This window comes from Anabrus simplex, chromosome 2 (assembly GCF_040414725.1).
Source record: "Anabrus simplex isolate iqAnaSimp1 chromosome 2, ASM4041472v1, whole genome shotgun sequence".
NCBI classification, from domain to species: domain Eukaryota; kingdom Metazoa; phylum Arthropoda; class Insecta; order Orthoptera; family Tettigoniidae; genus Anabrus; species Anabrus simplex.
This window is the reverse complement of record NC_090266.1, coordinates 1,032,919,159-1,032,942,561: the sequence shown is the minus strand read 5'-3', so window position 1 is coordinate 1,032,942,561 and position 23,403 is coordinate 1,032,919,159. Positions and strand designations below refer to the sequence as shown.

General features: G+C 37.8%; 1 protein-coding gene across 1 annotated transcript in view; it reads left to right on the top strand.

The window, feature by feature from the left end:
* LOC136863766 (uncharacterized) overlaps positions 1 to 23,403 on the top strand; it is a 229,715-nt gene that overhangs the window by 88,694 nt on the left and 117,618 nt on the right. The window contains exons 5-7 of the mRNA XM_067140119.2: positions 9,700 to 11,443; positions 13,176 to 13,311; positions 16,957 to 17,047. Coding sequence (XP_066996220.2) covers positions 9,700 to 11,443; positions 13,176 to 13,311; positions 16,957 to 17,047 — 1,971 coding nt within the window. The remainder of the gene's footprint in view (positions 1 to 9,699; positions 11,444 to 13,175; positions 13,312 to 16,956; positions 17,048 to 23,403) is intronic.

The following is a 23,403-nucleotide window of genomic DNA, read 5'->3' as shown; positions in this document are numbered from 1 at the left end:
AACATATAACGGGATCACATCTCTTTCCTCTGAAACTCTGCTCTATCAGTTGGGTCGGAAACTCAGAAGTTATTGAAAGAGTTGTGGAAATGCTGCCACATATTAAGAAGTATGTTGATGATTTTGAGGAAAAACTTCCTGCATCAGAAAACTTTGGATTTATAAAAAGTTTTGTAAGAAATGATCTGCTCCCAGCACAGTTGGGATTCATGCGTTCGGTTTCCCTTGAATTAGAGCAGTATCTCTCCAAGTATCAGAGTAATGATCCTCTCTTGCATTTTATGTTCTCTTATCTGAGTACTATGCTTGAACACCTGTTGAGAAGAATTGTAAAGAACCAGGTTTTAGCGTCAGCAAATACTAGTAAGAAACTTCTCTTGATTGATTTGAAGAAAACTGACAACCTCAAGCCCTTACATGCTGTTGACATTGGATTTGCAGCTTCAGCAGCTTTAAAAGGTAAGAGAGTAAAAGATGTGCAAGTTCTTCAGTTCTACGGAGACTGCAGAATATTTCTTGTTGGTATTTGTATGAAGATTTTTGTCAAAAGCCCTCTTACTTTCAAGTTTGTTAGAGGTGCCAGCTGTTTCAATTCTGCAATTATAACCAATATGTTCATTAGAACATACAGAGTAACTGCTGCATTAGAAGTTCTTGTTGAGACAAAACAATTATCTTCTATGGATGCTGATACTGCAAAACGAGACTTTTCATCAAAGGAAGAAGTAGTGAAGCATCTCAAGAAGTTTGATACCAAAACCGATCAGTTGGACGATTTTCTTAGCACTACCTATTTTCAACACAGTGTTTCAAAAACTGACCCACTTCACACAAAAAGTACTTTTTTTTTCACAGTAACACTACTGTAGAAAGGTTTTTCGATAAACAAAGAATGCCTATAGTAGAGAATCTTCATGAAAATAGCTTGATTGCACTGTGTTTGGTGTATGATGCAGTATCTGCAGCTGGTGGAGTATTAGCTGTCAGTGTTTCAAAAAAGATGATCCATGCAGCCAAAAATGCATCAACATCGAGAGATGAAGCTTTAGAAATGTATAAAAAGAGTACAGATAACATTGCAGCCAAATGGAAGTTAGCAGCAGAACATATAGAATTGAAGAAACGATGTATTATGCAGAGTGCAGAGCAGTGTTACCGTGAACACTGTGTTGAAAATAGGTGGTGCTAAGAAAATCATCCAATTGATCGGTTTTGGTATCAAACTTCTTGAGATACTTCACTACTTCTTCCTGAAGAACTGAAGAAAGAGGTGAAAAGACTGAAGGAAAAAAATCAAAACTGTCGTCCGTGTGCATGCGCGCACGCTTTAAAACAAAATATGCAATGATTAACAAAAAATTACAAACCTGAAATCATCAAGGGTGTCATTCTTCCTAAGAAACTTTTAAAAAAATTCGTAGCATTAGGTACTGGAATGTTGCTGATAGTTGTACCGAATATACTGGAAATATACTGGAATTTTTGAAAATGGTACTGAGTAGACACTCTGCAAAGGCAAAGTGAAAACCTTTTGCCTGCTCGGCACGCATCAGGCCAGACACAGGAATACCTTGCACTCGTTTTGGAGTAAACCACCTTATCATGGCTTGATCTAGATTTTTATAGTCCAATGTTCTCATTGATTTTCAGGACAATGAACGATCACTAGGGAGCAGATTTTTGTGTAATTACATATATTTTTGCATAAGTTTTAACGCAAGTTACAAAGTTCATTATCCCTGTTGTGCATCCGCAAGTGTAAAAACTTAATCTTATTTCACGTAAAAACACACATTTTCACATTTTAAAATGTAAATACATATTTTAAGAAAATCTATAATATGCAAATACTGTAAATCAGCAATATTTCTTAATCAATAAAATTTAAAATGCTTTTGTGTTATAAAGTAATGCTCATATTTTCATTTTACGATTACGGTATTGTTTTTAACACTGTATTTAACATAATATATCTAAATTTTTCGGCTATTTATAAATTTCCCTCCAGAAGATATAAAACTTGCTGGTTACTGGCTATGTCGTTACATTTAGACAGCAATTTGATTTGCTGCACAAGATGTTTCCGTGCACAATGTCATTCCAACTCTCTTTTATGAGTCAGCCCGTTTGGGTTTTGTTTATATAATATCAGTGAAAGGCAATCGCTGACAGATAAGGTGACGTAATACCGTTACGACATGGGAGACTAGGAAGAATATTGCCCCACCATTAAGTAGTGGGATTACATCACTCCTAAGAGTAAGGTTAGCTGTTCGGGTCGATATATTATTCCCGTGGTCGTGTGATTTTGTATGGATTTAAAAAAAATATTTCCTGCATTGGCCACTGCTATTCTTTTTATTGAAACAGTGATTCACCATAAACGCATGTCTCGTAACTGCAAAATAATGCCAAAAGAGAAGTCGAGTACAAGGTCGCGTCTTCAACAATATGTAGTGGAATTTAAAAGCATTTTCACTACCGATGGAAAAATATTATTTTGCCAACCGTGTGGTAAAACAGTAAGTGCAGATCAACGTTCTCAAGTAAACCAGCATTTGTCTGGAAATAAGCATACTGCGGCTCCTTCGCATGTGCGTTTGCGACACTTACTAATAGCTGAACCAGCTGCTTCAAATGCAGGCCCATCTAAATATTCCCAGTATTATTTAGATGTGTGCAGAGCATTTGTTTGCGCCGACATTCCTCTTGGCAAAATAAATAATCCGGGACTGAGAAATTTCCTAGCAAAGAATATTAATTTTAAGGAAAAACTATCTCCCAAAAGGTTATGAAGAAACTTTACAGAAAATTCGGGCAGTATGTGACAGCGAAGAACTGTGGATGAGCATTGACGAAACCACTGATTCAAGTGGCAGAAAAGTAGGAAATGTTGTAGTTGGTGTGTTGAAGAATGACAAAACTGCTTGTGAACATTCTTATTTGCTAGCGTGTAAAGAAATGCTTGCTGCAAACCATGTCACTGTAGCTAGGTTATACACTGAAGCCATGCACTTACTTTGACCGAAAGGTATAAAATATGACCATATATTGCTTTTCCTTACTGATAGTGCAGCTTACATGAAAAAAGGCAGCCGAAGGCCTTTCTGTGAGCTTTCCGAAAATGATACATGTAACTTGCGTTGTTCATGCTCTACACAGGTTATGTGAAACTGTGCGGGCTCAGTATTCTCAAGTGGATAAATTAGTGTCTAATGGCAAAAAAGTCTTCGTAAGAGCACCCTCAAGAATCGATCTGTTTAAAGAGAAAAACCCAGATTTTGCGCTTCCTCCTCTGCCTATTGGTACACGGTGGGGTACCTGGCTTAGCGCTGTGGTATACTATGCAGACAATTTTGCAACTTTTGCATCCATTGTGAATGCACTAGAAAAATACAATGCATTGTCAATTGAGATTCCTCAAGAGATACTGAAAGACAGCTCTTTGAAAATTGATTTGGCGTTTATATCTGCCAATCTAAGCTTGTTGTCTAAAACTATAGACATACTTGAAAAATCCACTAACCTGTTGTCCGAAACAGTGAAGGAAGTGCGCTCTGTTGAAAATAAATTGGATTCATTCCCAGCTTTGCAGGTACAGGGACTGTTAAAGGTCAAATATCAAAATTTGTTCAGGAAAAACAGAGGATTTCAAACAATGTGCCACATTTCTAATGTATTAGTCTGTGCTCATGTTGGCAAAATTGATGGCATTAGTGTTGGTGACATTCCTCTCTTTAACTATGCACATCTGACTTCCTATGATGTGGAGCGATCGTTTTCGCAGTATAAGGCATTCTTTAGAGATAATCGGCATGCATTTGTGATGGACAATTTGGAGATGACCTTTATTGTTCACTGCATTTCTGAGATTACTTTTAGCAACTAATATTCCAGTGTGTGATGGGTGAGTACGAACTGGTACCATTTTTTCAGAGATGAACGGTTGATTTTGCCATATTTAAACAAAACATTACCTTAAAGAAAAAAAAAACTATTCATAATATCTACTCTGGCATATCAAAAATGAATATACCATATTGCACGTTTCCATACACAAACACCAATTTGCCTTAAGAAGCATGTTTGGTAGCACCATATTCTAATACAAAACGTTATACATATTTACTTCTTGAACGCAAGTAGTTAAGTGATATTTAAAGGAAAATAATTTTAATTTGTTATCACATATTTTAAAGTTTTTCAGCACATAAAAAATAAATATTTTTCACATTTTCATCACAAAAAAAATCTGCTCCCTAAAGATCACACCTACCAGAAACTTTGATCAGGGTTTCCTTTGGTTTCTTGGTGTCTCACTTTTGTTTCACCCACACCAAACTTGCCAGCTAGTTTGGATGTTGACTCACTGTTTTCCAGTTTTTCTATTTTTGTACCGGGAGGTGCACCTCAACCCCGCATATTTAAAAGAAGCGCCTTAAGGAACACTATCTATCAAATGAGCTTGAAACCGCTAATGCATAAAGTTGGGACATTGACCAGAAGGTGTCACTACCGAATAGCTGAGAAATATGTTATTTTAAAGTTTCCTAAACTCACTGGATTTCTTTGTTTTGTACATCAAGAAGTTTGAACTTTTCTCCATAAATGTCTCTACTAAAAACTGAGGTCATGCACTCTGGTGCTAGGTGGAATAATTAGTGATTTAAAGAAGTATTGTGTTTATAGGTTTTCTCAACTAAATTGTCTTTCATTTATTTCGATACTTTAAGATTTGCAATACTTCCTGCTCCTCCCACCAGCTTTGGAGTCTGGCCAATCAGAAATATTCTGTATTTATTTTCCATCCAATCACACGTTTCTTGTACCTGTTTTATCTGCCAATAAAAATGATAGGGTGTGTCTGGATTTAGTCCAGAAGCTTCTCGAACCCTCCTCTCGGGTATAAAAGTTGTCTTATTGATCGTTGAATTTCTGTGTGTGTGTGTGTGTGTGTGTGTGTGTGTGTGTGTGTGTGTGTGTGTGTGTGTGTGTGTGTGTGTGTGTGTGTGTGTGTGTGTGTGTGTGTGTGTGTGTGTGTGTGTGTGTGTGTGTGTGTGTGTGTGTGTGTGTGTGTGTTTTTTTTTTTTTTTTTTTTAAGACAGGAGGCGGGGTGCCTCATTCTTCGGCAGGCAGAACATCAGCCCAGGTAATGGCCACTAGTTGTCTATCTCTGTAGCTATCTTCACAAACTTACCCGAGGGGAAGGTTCTAATTTTTAACTATGTAACCATCTGTTTTCTAAAAATGTAAACTTCTTCTTCCTAATGTAAAATTTCATAAAGACTTAATTTGTAAATCGGGGATAGAGAGTGCGTTCCCTTCTTGAATTCCCCTTCAGTTTATCTTGAGGCGACTACGATTTTGTAACTGTTTTTCTTCCTGTAATGCATTAATTAACTTTCTTTCTTGTCACCTCAGTAGTGTGGGTCTAGCCTCTGCATCATCGGGCCACAAGCCCAAGTAGGGTTTTAAAACTTGGTTTTCAAGGAACGCAAGTGTTTGCCTCCATACATTTTTTAGTTTGGACCAGTAATTTAAACTGTTCTTCTTTTCACGGAGGCCCAGTAGTATGGGTACTAGATACTCCTGTATCAACTAAATTGTAAATTGTAGGTTGTGCCTAGAGAGGCCAGAGATTGTAAGGTTTTGTGTACAGTTGCCTTGAATAGGCTGTAAGAAATTGGGAACTAGTCTCCTTGGTTGAATTTGGAGAGCATGTAAGTTCTTTTCTGGCATTTATTGTGGTATTGAGAAGTGCCTTTGGAAGGCTGTAAACTGTAACGGTTGGAGCAAAGTGCTCAGGAATTGTGTCTGGGGGGATATCTCTCCATATCTAACTATACGCAACATTTGTGGTGTTGTAAACTTGTAAATTTGGAGCTTGAAGCTCAAAAACTGGTAAATTACGTATCCTTGGGTTTTCTATTCTAGTGTCAAATTGTCATTGCTCCTGATACCTTATTCTTTCACTAGGTGAAGAATTTTGTTTGTTAGCAATTTAATTTTCTGAAAAGAAATATAACCTTTATTTCAAAGTTTTAAATGCATCTTTGACCTTCGTAGATAGACCCATTCAGCTCGCACCTTCTTTCACCTCTCTCTGTTCCACGGAAACTCCGTAACAATTTTTACTTACAGTTAACCTTTTATATTTCATTTTATGACCACTCATATTGAGAACTTGCACAATCACCAATCACATTTGAAAACTCTCCCAACAAAATTATTTGAATATTTAAAAAAACTTAAGCACATTCACACCTACTTTCACACTCCTCAGCTACTGTACGCGTAGGCTGCACTGTTTGAACATCCACCCTTCACAACTAAGTTCAGAACAAATCAGAGACTTTGGGGCATAAGGTGGTAGGCTAGGCTCCGAGTAAAAGTGCATTCCTCTCTTCTTAATTCAGTTTTGAAGACGAGGAAATTTGTGCTCTAATTTATGCTCTAATATCCAAGTTCGCAGCTTTCTTGTTGGAGTATGCAAGCAGGCCTACTGTAGCACCGAAGAAAAACTTGTCTCCATGCATCGTATCACAATAAAATTCCTTTAAATGACACCGAGATTATATTTTACCACATGTGATGATTAGTGGCTATATGAAAAAAAACTCTGAGACCCACGAATTAACTGCAGAGTGAATTATCCGCACGCTAATAATCGGGAGTCCACTGTAATTGAATTGGAATATATATTACTATTGTTGACTGTGTGTATTGCAGAAAATGTTTGAAATAGTATTATTAGTTCTAAAGGCTATATTGAAATTATATTTTTTTGAATAGGTTGGTGATTTGAAGAATATTGTTATAAGTAAATGTGAATTACTTCCTATTGCTTGTGGGCTCTCTAAGAAGGGTTGTGGAGGGCTTATTTTTCAATTTATGGATTATTTTATTAACCAGATATATATTATAACCATTATTATGTGCAATATTGTAAGTGTTATTAATTACTGTTCTTGAAATTGAAGCGATGTGCCAAAAAAGGATCTAACCAACATTTTTTCTGAAGTAAGGTGTCATCGGAATAAGGACCTATATGGACGTTCCTGCATAGTGGCATAGTCATGTGGAAGAATTCGGAACTTGTTGCAGTTCTAGAGGGTGGAGAACTTCTGCCTCGCGCGGAAAAGGGATCTAACTCCAGTCCAAGATGGCATTTATTGCAATGAACTCATAATAGAGATTTTGTTGGTTAGACCCCTATTCGGCACATCGCTTCAATTAACAGTTGTAGAAGGGAATTAACTCTCTGAGGCACAGGTATTTAGAAGGAATTCTAACCCTTGAGGCACAAGGTGCCATTCATTGCATTATTGTGGGAAAAATTATTGAACAATTTTAAAATGAGATATGAATGAACATAAGGATAAATATTAGAATATTTTCAAAATGTTTTTGAAAGAAATTATAGAGTCTTACCACCACCCCTCAAGCAACATGTAAGTAGTGGAAGCATAACTTGTTGTTTCCTAAACAAAGGGGCACTTAGCACACACAACATATCCAGTCAGTTCTTATTCGCCTTGTCTTAATGCTGAAATTCGCACACCTTTGCCTTATGGTCCTTCAAGACTGGTATGCTGAACTTTCCGTTCTCACTCTCTTCTGCATTCAAGGTTTCTTTTGAGTGTTCTGAACTGGACTACTTAGTCTACTTGTTCTCTTCCCCTATGTAACGAGGACGCGCTCTTCTTTGAAGCAACGAGGATGTGACTCACCAATCCCCTCGATACCCCCCCTTCGAAAATTCTTCATGTTTAGAGTTCGCTTTCCTTACGGAGCACAAAAGCATTTACAACATTGACATTAATGATATACCAGAATATTCGAGGCAAAATTACTTAATGAAATACATTTTATATTCGCATACACTATTCAGGTGTTCCTATATTTCTTGTCGGAAGTTGAGTATTTCCACCAGCTCTCACCTAAAACACGAAGTTGCATAGTGGTATTAAATGTAGAGCATCCATTCGCCGACCCGCGAAACTGGAGCTGGTTCAAGATGATGATGATGATGATGATGATAAAAGCACCACAGGAAGAAGTGTCCCGGTATGTTGCCATCAGAAGTCATTATTCACAACGCAAGGTGAGGATCGTGCAAGAGTCATAAGCGAAATGGTGAGAGGCTCTTAACCACCCTTCTCTACAGACAATAGTTGCCTTTGTAACTGTAACTTCTGTTGTCTTGGCTTTACTCATGTTCTTTAAGGCATTTTCCACTTCCATTCATGTTATAGGAGGCTCCACATTTTAAATATTTTCTTTTGCTGTAGTCTCCTATTGTTTGATATTTGAATTTTTACTATTATATGATTTTTCAAATTACTGCTCCATCTCATCTCTTATCTCTTTGTCATTCCAAGTGATGTTTTTATCTTCTTTCTCGAGGGTCTTTATTCCTTCATAGTTGCTTTTCTTGCTTCTTCCACTTGATAGAATAGTTTGCTGTCGTTCTTGCTGCCCTCTTCTAGTTTCTGTGTGCATTCAGCCAAGGTTTTTCTCTTTCTTGTTAGAAATTATTCTTTTCACTTTAAGCTTCATGTCTCGGTACAACTGACTGAGTTCATCTTCCTTCCTTGCTTTTCCCTTATAAATTTCAGCAATAGCAGCCCTTTATAGTTAAAAAAAGAAAGGCTGTCATTGCGTTGCCCACATAAGGTTGTCTTGTGAATTTTTTGGGTTTTGCAGACCTGGCGTGCTTATATTTCCAGCTTTGCTGGACATTTCAAAATAGTAGTTATATTTCATCAGCGGATACTTATTATATGTAGTGGGAAGTCGCCACCCTCTTCCTTGTACCAGCACAGCTATTTCAGGCCCGAACCCATGTGCTATTAGTTATGCTCTGCAAGCCCGAATCCATGTACAATTCCTTATGCTGTGCAGTTAGCATCCACAGAATACATTGCAAACAAACTTTTCCATGCAATTTCTTCACAGTGTTCTGAATTGTGCCAAATGATGCCAATCCTCCTGTACAGTATTGTCTATCATGAAAATGAGCTCTTTCATTGTGACCACATGCTTCTTACCAGAGCGTGGAAGGTCAACATTTTACTAACATCCTGCCCAAAAACCTGTATTCCCAATTCTTCACTGTTGTCATCAATATACATTTTTCACCATTCACATGTGACAAATTTCACTTCGCTTACAGCCTTCTGTTGTTGGAAATTGAATCGCAGCACATTGGTTCTGTTTGACAGGTTTAGAATCATTACCCTATCTACTCACTGCCCACTCAGTCAAAGGCGCACGCTAACTCATGATGGTAAAAATATATTTACTTCTTAGTCACCACATCCTCCCTCTCCCTACAGCAGCTCAGTAATGCATGGTGGATCAAGTAGTTGGGCCTCGGCCTGGATGGGTTTCATCTGATCCCTCCTCGGTCAGTAAAATTTCAACATAACTTCAAAAGGGTCTAAGTGTCATTCTTTTAAAATTGCAATATTAATAGATTTCATTTCTAAAATGGTAGTTGACAGTTGTAAATCATATTCAGAATTGAGAAAACTATTTTTTTTATTCCAGAATATAATTTTCTGTTTGATTGCTTAGGAGTGTCTCTCTTTCTGTGAAATTATCCAAATATATATTATTGGAAGAGTATTTTCTTGCATCTTTATTATACATACATGCCTCTTTTTGATGCAGTTATTCTTTTCTCTATCTTTGCAGACTTAGGGCTTGCAGATGATGTTTATGTTCTGGGATGCAATGAAGATGACTGTTCGCATGATGAACAGCCTGAGGATAACCTTGTCATAGTAAATGAGACGGTAGATGATGAAGGGGAGATTCAAATCGTAGCATATAAATTTAATACTATTGAAGACGACTTTGTGGTACATGCTCCTGAAATAATGTCTGATGAATTAACTAAAAATATCTCATCTTATGAAGATTCATCAGTTATTCACATGGACCAGAACCCTTCGGAAAAAATGCCAAAGGGCCCAGTGAGCACTGATTCATCTTCTGTTAGATGCACATCAATAAAGGAAGAAGAGCTTGCATCACTGCAATCTTCAGCAATGGAAGAAACTGTAGAACAGTGTCCTGTAGAATCAGTTTCAGGGTCTTTGACATGCCATCCAAATGATCCAGTAAAAGAAGAACCTACGGGTCAAATATGTGTAGACATTCCCATGGCTTGTCACCAGAGTGATTCCTCTCGGCCAGCCGTGAAGAGCGAAACTTTGGGTGAAGAACCAGGAGACGAACAAGCAATTTCAGCTGAGCTTTTTTGTCTTCTCAGTGATCAATCTATGGAAACATCAGTAAAGCAGGAAACTATGATGAACCAAGATCCTTTAGAGCTAAATCTCATCGATTTTGCTTCCATGTACCCTATGCTTGATCGAGCTATGCAGACTGTGGAGGAGGAAACTCCATTAAAATGCCATATGAAGGATGCATCAGTACAGACATCGGTAGAATGGAAAACTGTTAAAAAAATGATTTTTTCTCCTACGCGTTGCCTTAAAGATGCATCAGTGCAAACGTTACCAGAAGATGAAACTCAAATGGAAACAGTTTTAACTGGTTCAAAATACCTTTTGACTGATGCATCAGTTCAGACTTCAACAGAGGGGGAAACCCAAACACAGGATATTTCAGTTGCTTTAAAACGTATTTTGATTGATGCATCAGTCCAAGCATCAACAGTTGGCAATGATATATCACTCCAGACAGAAATGGTTGGGAACGATACGTCAGTCCAGACAGAAATATTTGGGAATGATACCTCAGTCCAGACAGAAACAGTTGGGAACGATACGTCAGTCCAGACAGAAATAGTTGGGAACGATATGTCAGTCCAGACAGAAATAGTTGGGAACGATATGTCAGTCCAGACAGAAATAGTTGGGAACGACATGTCAGTCCAGACAGAAATAGTTGGGAACGATATGTCAGTCCAGACAGAAATAATTGGGAACGATATGTCAGTCCAGACAGAAATAGTTGGGAAGGATGCATCTGTACAAATATCAGCAGATCTGACTGATGCTGCAGTACAAACATCATCAGAAGTCGCTCAGATGGAAGAACTAGCAGCTGCTTTAAAAAACTTTTTGAATGATGTGTCAAACCAAGTGTCCAGAATGTCAGCTAATGCATTGGTACAAAGACTGATAGAAGAGGAAACTCAAGTGGAAGGACTAGGATCTGAAGGAAACTTACCATCAACTTCAAAAGCTTTTCACAAAGAAGCATCTGTACAAAAGAATGTTGAACCAGCATCTCTATCCAACTCCAATCATGAACAACTGCCTGTAGTAGACCTACAACATTCTGGGGAATCTTCAAGTGGAAGAGTTGCAAGTGAACCAAGAGACACTGAAGGGCCATTTTACCCGCCGCTTATGGACTGTGAAGATTTTGCAGCTAACCTTGTCCATGATCTGACTGAACCACATCGGTAAGTGTTAGTTATTTTTTCTCTTCTATAGATATGATATACAGAATTAAAGTTCATTTTCCCTAAAATCTTTAACTGCAAGAAAAAAATGTCTTTAAAAGTGTTTGACTTTTGCAACATCATATTTCTAAGTATCTTGTAATGTTGCAGAGTAAAAATTTAAGAAATTCATTATAAATCCAGAACTACTGGCATGGTCTGGAGACAAGCATGATAGCCATCTGCTAAATTGGCTTGGGTTTGACTTCCAGCTCTGCTGTTGAATATTGGACTGGTTTGAGGGACAGGAACGGGGTGCTCTGAGCTTTAGAGACACAACTAAGTTTGGAAATGGCTTCAATCCCTCTCATGGTAATTCTCAAAGTGGTTTGTTGTGATCTCACATTTCAGCTCTTGGCAAATGCTAGAATTATACTTGAGGTGTAGGCCTTGATGTCTTCCATTTCATATTGAGCGAGTTAGCTACATGGTTCAGCTTGCATGTGGGAGATTTTAATTTGAACCCCATCATTGAATGCTCTGAATATGGTTTTTCATTTGTTTCATGGCATATCTTAATTGGGGCTGTGGCTACTTCTTTCCCAGTCCTAGCCCTTTCCCATGCTTATATCGCTGAAAACTTCCATGTACTAGTGTGATATTAAAACACTAGCCCAGAAAATAAAAAAAACATCTGTAAATATTTCCTAGTCCTAGCCTCACATGCACAACTACATTCAACTGTGTTAAAAGTGTCTCCATCACTGTACTTGAAATTATAATAATTTAATAGAGAATGCTCCCCATCTCTGCTTCTCCTTTCAGTAACCTTCTCCACTTCATTGAGATTCTCACTCTATGACCTGCCTTTCTCCACTTTTGAGCTGTGATTTCTGTTCTAGCATCCTTTACTTCATCTTTTTGTTTCATTTTGGTATCTCCCTTTCAAAGTTTGTGGGAAATTATTTTTTAGGCGTGTAGCCTTGGGCAACCTGCTTATCTATAAAGATAGAACCTATGATGAATTCTAATGCTGAAGACTGCAGAAACACCCAGCCGCCAAGTTAGAGGAATCAACTAATAAGGTTAAAATTTCCGACCCAGCCAGGAATCGAACCCGGTTCCCTTGGACTAAAGACCAGCGTGCTAGCCATTTAGCCATAGAGCCATACATTTTTTAGGATCAAACTTAGTGACCAATATGGATAGCAAAGCATTTGCCATTCTCTTCTAATCTTTCTATATTGACTGTTAAGGAATGAAACTGGCTGACTAAGATATAGGGGTCTTCTACATTTTCTGTATTACCATTGATTTTTGTTTCTTCCCCCAAACTACTGACCATAAGCGTATCACATTCTACGGACTCTAGACATAACTTTTTCTTTGAAAAATTACCTCCAAAGTTATGGAGCATTTTACCCTCAAAACTGATAAAAAGTATTTTACTGTTTACTCTGTTAGTTGGGTCATTTCTGCTTCAGATGGAAGAAACTGCCTCAGGTTTCTGTTACACAATTTAATTTGTTGGAATATTTCTTTTAAGTTCTTCCTGTGAGCTGTTATTACAAAATAATAATGCTGTTTTGAGACTTTTATGTTAATATTTTTAAAGAACAACTTCTGAGTTTTGTAATGAAAACTAATTTTTTTATGATAATGTTTCTTATACAGTATATGTGAAAATTTATGTACCATGTCAGCCATTTGTATTCATGCAATTTTCAGTAATATAAAAGTTTTCTTTTCTTAGGGCTGTGGTACTAGTCAGGAAAATGGTTGAACTGAGGATTGCTACAATTGGCGATTTCTGTTCAGAAAGCCCCTCTGTTATCTCTCAGCTACCTCTGAAGGAACCAAAATTAGCTACAGCACTTGCAGCTCTTAAGGTAACATAACATTTATTCTTCAAATACTGATGGGAGAGGGTGTGCATCTGTAATAATAATTTTATCACTGCTTAATATGAAATAAAATAGTGACAGGTTCTTTATTGGACTGGACAAGAGGCTTGATAAAGTTCATGGTAAGTTATGGCCTCATTTGATTTTGGGAAAGACAGGAACTTGGAAGCATTTCTGAAACTGGTCAGAAGATAGCAGGGCACGATAAAGAGCATTTGCTGATAATGCATTTTGTTTTCTATTCAAATAATCATCGACGATCTGTATTCAGGGCTGTCGCCCAGGTGGGCAGATTCCCATCAATTGTATATCTAGCTTTTTATTAACATTTTCAAAGAACTCGGAAATTTTATGAGCATTCCCCTTATAATTTATTCCAATCCCTTACTCCTTATCCTATAAATGAATATTTACTCGAATTTGTCCTGTTGAGTTCCATCTTTATCTTCATATTATGATCTTCACTCAAGCTTATTTGTCTACTTATGTTACTACTACTATCACCACTACTACTACTACTACTATCATCACTATCTCTACTATATCATCCATATTGACTGTATTATACAATTAAAAAATGGGTTGGTACATTGATACATCAATCCTAAAGATTGAATAGTACTGTATTGGCCGGGCTGAGTGGCTCAGATTGTTGAGTTGGCAAGTTTGATCCTGGCTCAGTCCGGTGGTATTTGAAGGTGCTCAAATACATTAGCCTTGTGTCAGTAGATACACTGCCACGTAAAAGAAATCCTGTGGGACTAAATTCCGGCATCTTGGCGTCCCTGAAATCTTTAAAGGTAGTTAGTGGGTTGTAAAGCTAGTAGTAGTAGTAGTAGTACTTATGTCATTCCATGCCAACTCTCCACTGACAGCTCGAAACATACCACACAGTCCAGCATCTCTTCTTACACCCAGGCAGAGATGCCAACTATTACGATTCAATCGTAATAATTATGAATTACCCATCACAATTACGCCTTTACGAATCACACACCACAAATTACGATTTTTTGTTGATTTTTAAATCCAAGTGTATGAAGTGTTCAAGAGGATCCACGAGGAATGCCATTAGAGCATGTATTCTCAGAATATTATTCTCTTATTTCTCAGTAATAATTTATACCCCTTTCCTGTCCCTCGTTTTAAAATGTTCCGAGTTTTCACGCGCCGAACGCAGTGTGTATTTCCAGTATCGGAAAAATAGACACCTGTGAAGTGGTATATTTTGCGGAATTTTTTGTCTTTGTTCGTCACATGACCAGACTTCCATGCAAGTATGCGAGTTCTTTTGTCTTTGTTTTGGCGGCAAAGTGGTGACAAACTCCGTTTCATTGTAGATACTGCGTGCGTGAGTGTTGAAGTATTTATTGCAATTTTAGTTGCCAAATTTACATATATTCCTCTTCTAGGATATATGTTAATCGTGTGTTAAAAAATGTGAAAGGTTTGAAATAATGAAGCGATTTCTTGTGCAGGAAAATACGTGTGGTGACGTTACTGTGATGAGTGACGCTTGTAATAAACCAAAAATAGCTCAAAAATTTAGGGAGGAATACTCGAACGAATGCCCCTGTTTTTATTGCATTCCCCAAAATATCATTCACACGTGTTTTGTAGTGTGTGTAGCTGCGATTTTTCAGTTGTGCGTGGTGAGAAAGAACCGAGCTGTTAAGTGCTCTGTTAGTGCAGAGGATGCACATTGTATCGAAACGAAAAGCATGTCACCAGTGTATGTTTACAAAACAGCAACTATAAGCTGCTAAGGAAGCAACTACAGTACTCAACAAAAGATATGATCCTTCAACCTCTACTCAGATATGTACTGCAGATCACCTGTTACTTTAGCAAGTAAGAATCATACACACTTTATATGCCAGTCTTTGAATATCTGGTTGAATTGTATGGTGTTCATTGATTTTTCAATGATGTGCAAATTAATAAGATCTCGAAAAAAAATTATACGGCCACCGTCACACACGCGCGCACACACACGCACACCCGAACGGCTGCATTACAAATTGCCTTTCTTGAAAGTTGGCATCTCTGCCCAGGTCTTCTGAGCCCAAAGTTTGCAACATTTTCGTAACATTACTCCTTTGTCGGAAATCACCCAGAACAAATCGTGCTGCTTTCTTTTGAATTTTTTCCAGTTCTCGTATCAAGTAGTCTTGGTGAGGGTCCCATGCACTGGAGCCATTCTCTAACTGCAGTGTTACCAGAAACTTATATGCCTTCTCCTTTACATCTTTACTATAACCCCTAAATACTCTCGTAACCATGTGAAGAGTAACTTTTCTTAAGAACCTCATTAATATGATTACCCCAGTTAAGATCATTCCTTATATTAACACATAGGTACTTAGTGTTCCCCTTGAGGTACTATCACCCCATCAACACAATAATTAAAACTGGAAGGACTTTTCCTCCTTGTGAAACTTACAACTTTACTTTTCATCTCATTAACATTCATGCTATAGTTTGCTGTCCATCTCACAACATTGTTTAGGTCCCCCTGGTGTCACTCACAATCCTGCAACTGTGTTACTACTCTATACAGTATAAGATCATCCTCAAATAGCCTCATCTGTGATTTCAGTTCTTTACTCATATTATTTGTATATATAAGAAAAAAAGTCCAATAGTACTGCCCTGCAGGACTCCCCTCTTTATCACAAGAGGATCAGATAACACTTCAACTACGCTGATTCTCCGAGTTCTGTTTTCTAGGAATATAGCCACCCATTCAACCACTTTTTTGTCTTGTCCAATAGCCCTCATTTTCTTCAGTAATCTACCATGATCTACACTAACAATAGCCTTAGTTTTGAGACAATGTAATTATTAAATTAATACGGATTATTAAATTAATTATTAAATTATTAATTATTATTAATTATTAAATTAATACGGATCAGAACCACGAAGTTTATAACCTATGATTAGTTTTGAGAGGTCACATGGACTGTATCGCTATTGACGTCTCAAAACTAAAATATTTGCTATATCTTCTTGGAATCCTACAAGTTGAGCTTCACTGGAATAACCTTTCCTAAACCCGAACTGCCTTCTATCAAACCAGTTAGTAATTTTGCAAATGTGTCTAACATAATCATAAAGAATGCTTTCCCGGAGCATGCAAACAACACATATCAAGCTGACGGGCCTATTGATGAATGTACTGATAATAAGTCGAATAGCAGTGAAAAGAATCAAGGCACTTTGAAGGGGAAGGAATAAGAAAGGTTGCAGTCAGTCACCAATCTTTAAGGGGCAGTAAAGGTATTTCCAGGAAAGGGAATCTGAAATAAAACCATTTAATCTTAACAGAACATTTCAGTTATGAATGAAAATTTTGTTGCCAGCATGGCTGCGATTATTCTGATTAATAATTATGTTTTATGTATTCCTTGCTGATCTTAGTGCTGTCTCCTTTTCCATTAATTTTGTATGTTAATTCTCCCAATTGAGGAACCTGCACCTCTCTTTTGCTTTGGCTGGTATATTCAGGATCTTAGTTGTGCTTACTCAACTTGATTCTATGCTGAGCTTTCTCTATCATATGCTTTGTGAATTGTTGATCTTAATATCCTTTTTACTGCTTTATGCCGAACTTTGCTTCTATTTTAGAATTACGAAAATCAGAAGTCTCCTGAAGAAAAAGTAAGCAGGATTGAGGCAGTGAATATTCCAGGATGTCAGCTGAATCATCAATCTGAAGGTAAGTTTTATGTAAATAGGTAAAGAAAATCTTTAATAGTACTGAAGCAGCAAATGAGTTTAAAAAAATGAGAAGGTAAGGTGCTATTTGCTAAGCACTGTGTGAAATTAACTAATTAAAGACTAAAATTTATATCTGCCTAACTTAATTTAGTTCCAAGTTCTTTTCAAAGAAACCTGTAATCTTTACGGTTCAGTCCCTGCAGCGCTACTGTGTGTGAATATCCTAACAACAGGAATGTTTACATAATTACAGTGTAACAGTAAATATGGTACTTTGATGAGCATGAGTTAGACGCAGGGCGTGTACCGTTCTGATTGAAGTGCTTACAGAGGGAGAGGGTTTTTTTGAAAAAAATTCTTAAGTTTTTTTTTTCTGAATTTATTAACAAAGTTCAAAATTATATCACATTCATACAGCAGATAGGCAGGAAATAATCCTTTTTTCATCCAGGCTGGTGATGTACTCGAAATCCAGCTGCTCTCCTTGTACTGCCACGAGTCCCCTCTCGGCACCATGGAACCATGATTTCTCCCGCGATGGATATTCTAGAAGTTCTGGAATATCCATACGATGTCCAGAAGATTGGAAGAACGTAGTAGTGTGAACATCGAGATTTGGTTGCACGGAGAATGGCTTATGATTGTACACATTAGCACCTGGGACACGGAAAGAGTTTCTTGAATGACAGATTTGAATGAATGAGTCACTCGTAGTGTGATTAAAGAAAATGTGACACTTGAAACAGGTTGAAATTATCCCACACAATATATTTGTTTAGAGTTACGAGCAATCTTAACTCAGTCACTCGGAAAAAGAAAATGTTTCACACATGAACCGATCTGGTTCGTCAACTCGAAATGAAATGAAAATATGTTTCACTCCTCCACAGTCCGTGGTTTGATCACACTAAAAAAATAGTCTACTGAAAACTCACAGTTTAAATGCACAGTTCATTACTAATCTTGAATAAGCAGTTTAATTTGTGGTAAATGTACACCCTAAACACCATCTAGTGTCTGCCATGAATGTAGTTCACTTCTCAACACAGTTCAGTGTCTACCTTGAGCAAAGTTCGAATATGTAATTCACAGTCTATCGTAAGCTCACAGTTCAAGGTCTGCACAGATTAAACACGGATTGGAACTAATCACAGTCCAATGTTTACACGAGATATTTGGAAAACCTCACGATTTCAATAAGTCCGAAGACACAGTCAAAGATCGAAATTAATTCAATAATGAATCACTTGTCACAGTCTGAAGAGATTAGAATCCGACACACACAAATTAGCAAAGTATTTCTATTAGTTGGCAAGGTGAATATCGTTCACAATTTATCACTGTTCGGGTTGTTTCATCACAACACTCGTAAGAAATGTAGGTTTGAAATATCTGTCTAAATAAATCACCATCAAAGTTTAAATGAGGTTGGATTCTATCGTTCGTGAATCACGGAAATTCAGCGAAATAAAATTATCACTTGGAACTCGCTGCAATATTATTTAAAGTCCAAATGTGGAGTTTAAGTCCTGAACTTGGCGAAATGAGACTAAGTCTTTAACTCGGCGAAATGAGACTGTCACTCACGTAGTATCGCGGTCCCCACGAGCCGACCACTCGCTGCTAGCCGCACGAACTCCACTGCGATACACACTGTTCTGCTAAGGGAAGCAGCTTTCTATTTATACCCGATCCACGCCAAAATATGCCTTTACATTCCGCTCAACAACTTCGTAGTCTCTTGCCGGATGGAATGGAATGCAGATAAAATATGGGGCTACATGATGATGTGGTTGATTTTATCCAGCTATTACTGTGGGGAAAGTTATTAGCCGAAGAAACTCAAGGAACATTCGATACTGATCTAGGCTCTCTCTGTGTCACGGGGAGGCAGGTTGTGACTTCAACCTGCTCTACGTCACACACACATGTTGCTCGCTGTTCCTGTCTGTCTTCTGCTGCTGGGCCGGCGCGTAGCGCAAAAGTTTTAAATTTTAATTGCGGGGACTTAGTTCCGTACCGCTGTTCCCGGTACAACAGAGCATTATCTCTAATTCTAACATCAATCGTCCCACTATCTTTATGTAGCTTTTCCCAAAATTACTTACAGGTATCTGGGTATATCTTGTGAAAAGCTGGAGGTAGATCAGTTAGGCTGGACAAGGAGCATTTAATTGCCCCAGGACCAGTACAAATCTCTGACTCCAGGCCGCAATTCTTGCTTTCAGTTTTTGTACTTAAGGTGGAACATACAGGAAACTTTTTTCCCATTAGGAATTACCCTCTTATGTCACTGAACACACCAACTGCTAGTCATGTAATTTAGAAATTTTCATGTTTTTCAACAGCCTGCAGTATTCCCCAATTCTCTTGTAACGCAGATCCATTTGTTGTGTTACAAGGAGACCTTGCCAACCTGTCGTCACTGATTCAATCCATTTTTGACATGCCCCTAAGCCATCGCAATAAATTTCACTGGTGCAGATTATAAGGCCCAACTCTTACCTAATTTTGAGAAAACTGATTTTGAATATTTTGAGATTGCTTCACAGGGACAGCATACATCACATTCCCACAAGGATTGTGCAGCACAGTGGGCAGGCTCTTCGCTTCTCAAGCTTATGATTCTCAGATCAAATCTCTCCTCCTTACAGCTTTTGTGAGTCTTTTTTAATATTCACATTAACATGAAAGATACGTATGCGCTGTAATATGACTGTGGGGAAATCAGATATTATGCATAGAAAATTTGAGTAACTTATTGTTAAATGTTGATTGTTTCAGTAACTACATAGGTATCATTATAACTGATGATTATGAATTTTGTATCACAGCAGATTACCCAGCATTTGAGCTTTTTTGTTTAGGTAAAGGATTGTAACCCAACAATTAACAAAATCTTTCTCACACATTGTCCCCAGTATATTTGTTGTCTGTCATTGACAGTTTGGTAGGTATATATCATTGAAAGAGTTGCATGGTGAGTACGGACAAGAGGAATGGGGAATACTGCATGCCTATGAAAAGTGGCAACAAACGCACTGTGGAGCCAAGATTTTGATTTGTGAGTCACGAGCTTGTGAAGCGAAGAACTTGCTCATTGTGCTGCGTGTTCATTATGGGAATATGTTGCATACTGATATTGTGAAGCACCTCAAAATGTTCAAATTCCCTTTTCTCGAAATTGATAGGGAATTTGAAGCAGTGAAATTTCCTCCCATGGCGTGCATGTGTATCAAAAATGGATCAAATTCAGTGAGGACATATTGACATCCATGTATGAAGCAGTATCAGTTACAGGAAGTATAGTTTTTTTCCTCTGAATACCATATTACTAGAGATATTCATAATATAAGTTCCAATAGTTGAATGATTTTTTTTTTAGAACATCAGCTGTTAGAAAATACTTTCCACCAGGCCGATCATTTTTCAGAATGCAAAATATAAGATTAGTTAATACTGTATCTTCCATGTAGATCAGCTGTTTCATCTACTGTAGGCATGATATGGGCCATTGGGCTTCCCCGTGTTAAAGAAACAAGGTGAAACTCTTAATGTTTCTTCTGAAGATGCAAAGAGTTTCACCTTGTTTTCTTGACACGGCATAAGTCCAAAAGCCCATATCATGTCTACAAATAAGGGCCGTGACAGCATCAATGTTAACAATCCATGTCTTATTATTTGCGACTGTCAATCTTATCTCCTTCAATGCATCTTCATAGTAATTAGAGATATATGTTTATTTTATTAGATTTGAGTTGTGAAATGCCAACCCAGTTACTACCATAAAAAACGCATAAGAAATCGAACTGTTAAAAGGGAGTCACAGAAACATACGTAGTACAGACCATACACAGTTTGACAAAAAGCAGACTAATGGACTATCTGAATTTAGACTCGGCTATCCTCATAAATACAAGACGAAATATCTAACTGCATAAGTGCAAAACTACTGAATGAAAGAAGTCTTAAACTAAATTACAATTATTAAAAGTAAATAGAGAAAAACTTGCATGAGGTCTTGAGTTGTTGATGTAGTTGGTGGTATCCTTCCCAAGTAAGTAGCCATTCATGAAATGGTTGGTTATGGCTCGACAGCTGTTAGTTTGCAAGTGTGTAGAATTTGTGCTGTGATTGTGAAGTTGTTTGTTTGTGTTATGACCAGCTTATCAACATTCGCGTCTGTTCCCTATTGATTGGAAACTTGCCTCTGTGCTCTTTTATGTTACTGGAGCAATTGTGATTCATTGGAGAGCATAATTGATTCAGTTGTCTTGCAGAATTCTATAGGATTAGTTTTTTTTTAGCTGGCTAAGCCTGAAACTTGGCAGTTGTCCCGCTGGTGTGACGGATAGAGCTGTAGCGAGGATAACTTTATCATACATATAAAAATGATAATATGGATTTGAAGTTGTAGGAGAGTGAATTTTCTACCATGTTTTTAATATATTATAAATTAATTGAGCATCGTTATATCCAGCAAATGTCTGAAATTCAAACTTACGAGCCTTGGCCTGCAAAGACAACTGCTGCCTCTTCAGATTGGGGTGTCAGGTGATCAGTGTGATATCATCCTAAACAGTGTTACTTGTCTTTCCTGGCCGGGTCTCCAGGCTTGCATGTCGAATAGCTCCTTGGGTTTTCCCAAAAGCCTTAGTGTAGTTATAAGTTGTACAGTCATAAAAAGTATTCCATCTCTGCTGCAAACATTAGTACATATCAGATAGGACAGAAAGTTGATCCATTTCTCAAAAATTGAACATTCATAACTCAAAGGAAATAATATTGTCAAAAGTATTAAGAAATGCCAAAACTGTAACTACATTTGTCTGATCATAAGTGGATAACATATTCTGTATTTCATGGGATGTATTAACTCATTGGTGTACGTAGTTACCTGTTAGGCGATCGCATATGCAGTGGCATTTCCTACATAGACTCTCAACAGGTGGTCTGCATGGTGACTTTCTACAACCAGTTCAAGCGTTTTGTCCATACATGGCGTGGCATGGCATGCAGTATACCGTTTGAAAGCTGTGAATCTGCTCGCTCTCTCTCTCTCCCTCTCTGAATGAACATTGTAGATTACATCGTGTGGGAGAAATTCATTCATTCTCAAAGCGGGGGGGATTCCCTGCTTCCGTAGTCAGTAGAAATGGCTGGCCCTATTAAACATTGTACTACGAGGAATGAAATTGACTGTACCGTATAATCCTGAATACCACCCGCTCTTCTTTTTACAGAAATATTGCTCCTTAAATTCCGGTGCGCGTCATTTTTAAGCCTTTCGTATCATGGTCTCGTACATTGTTTCGAAGATGCGGCAACAGCAGTTTCATGCCACGCGATTTTGCAAGGGCTGAAATGTCCCTCTCACTCACTTCCGCATTCCCAAAACCACATGGTGTGGGAGGTGATTAATACTTTGTGTTCTGAGTGAAGAAGCATCAGTGATAACTAGTGTGTTGAATTCAAAAAAGTGTTTATGGTCATTTCCTGTGAGTGAGAAACTTAAGGTTGTAACAGAAGCTGAAACTATCAGAAATCGTGCCACCGATAGAAAATAATATGTTGATGAATTCTGTATTCGCGATCGGAAGAAGAAGGAGATGATATTAAAAAGTAATGGTGATTGTAGAGCTTTCCGAGGGCAGAGTGCATAGTTTCCTGAAATTGAAGAATGGCTTCATGCATACGTGACTGAAGGATGTGAACTAGGTTATGGTGTACCAACTGAAATGTGTCAACTAAAATCATTAGAGATCACAAAGGAACTTGAAAATGAGAGTTTTACTGCAAGCCGCGGGTGGATAAGGAACTTTCATCAAAGAAATAGTTTGTACGTGAAGACTTACATCTATTTCACGTCATCTCCGTGTTGCTTACGAAGAAAATTTGACGGCCTTTCATCACCACGTTATTTGTTTACGGAAGCAAAATTCAAATTTGCTTTCTCAATTTGAGAATGCTGATCAGACACCCGTTTATGTCGAAATGCCACTAGAGAACACAGTTCACATTAAGGGCTTTAAATGCATTACTGTCAGGACAGATGATAACGAAAAGCAACGCTTGCATGGTAATGTTATGCATGATAGCTGCTTGTGCTCGACAGTTATTGTGGGTATATTACAGATGCTATAAAGTAATTTGATAAGTAAAGGAAAACTAATCTGGCAATAATTCAAGGAGGGCTGACCTGTATGCTACAGCAATTAGATGTTTGTTTGAACCGGCCTTGCAAAGCTGCATTGAAACGGCTCTACACAGAGTGGATAGCATCTGCCAGCGATCATACACTGACACCAACTGCAATTTAAGAATCTCATAGTTCCATACTGACTTTGCAGTGAA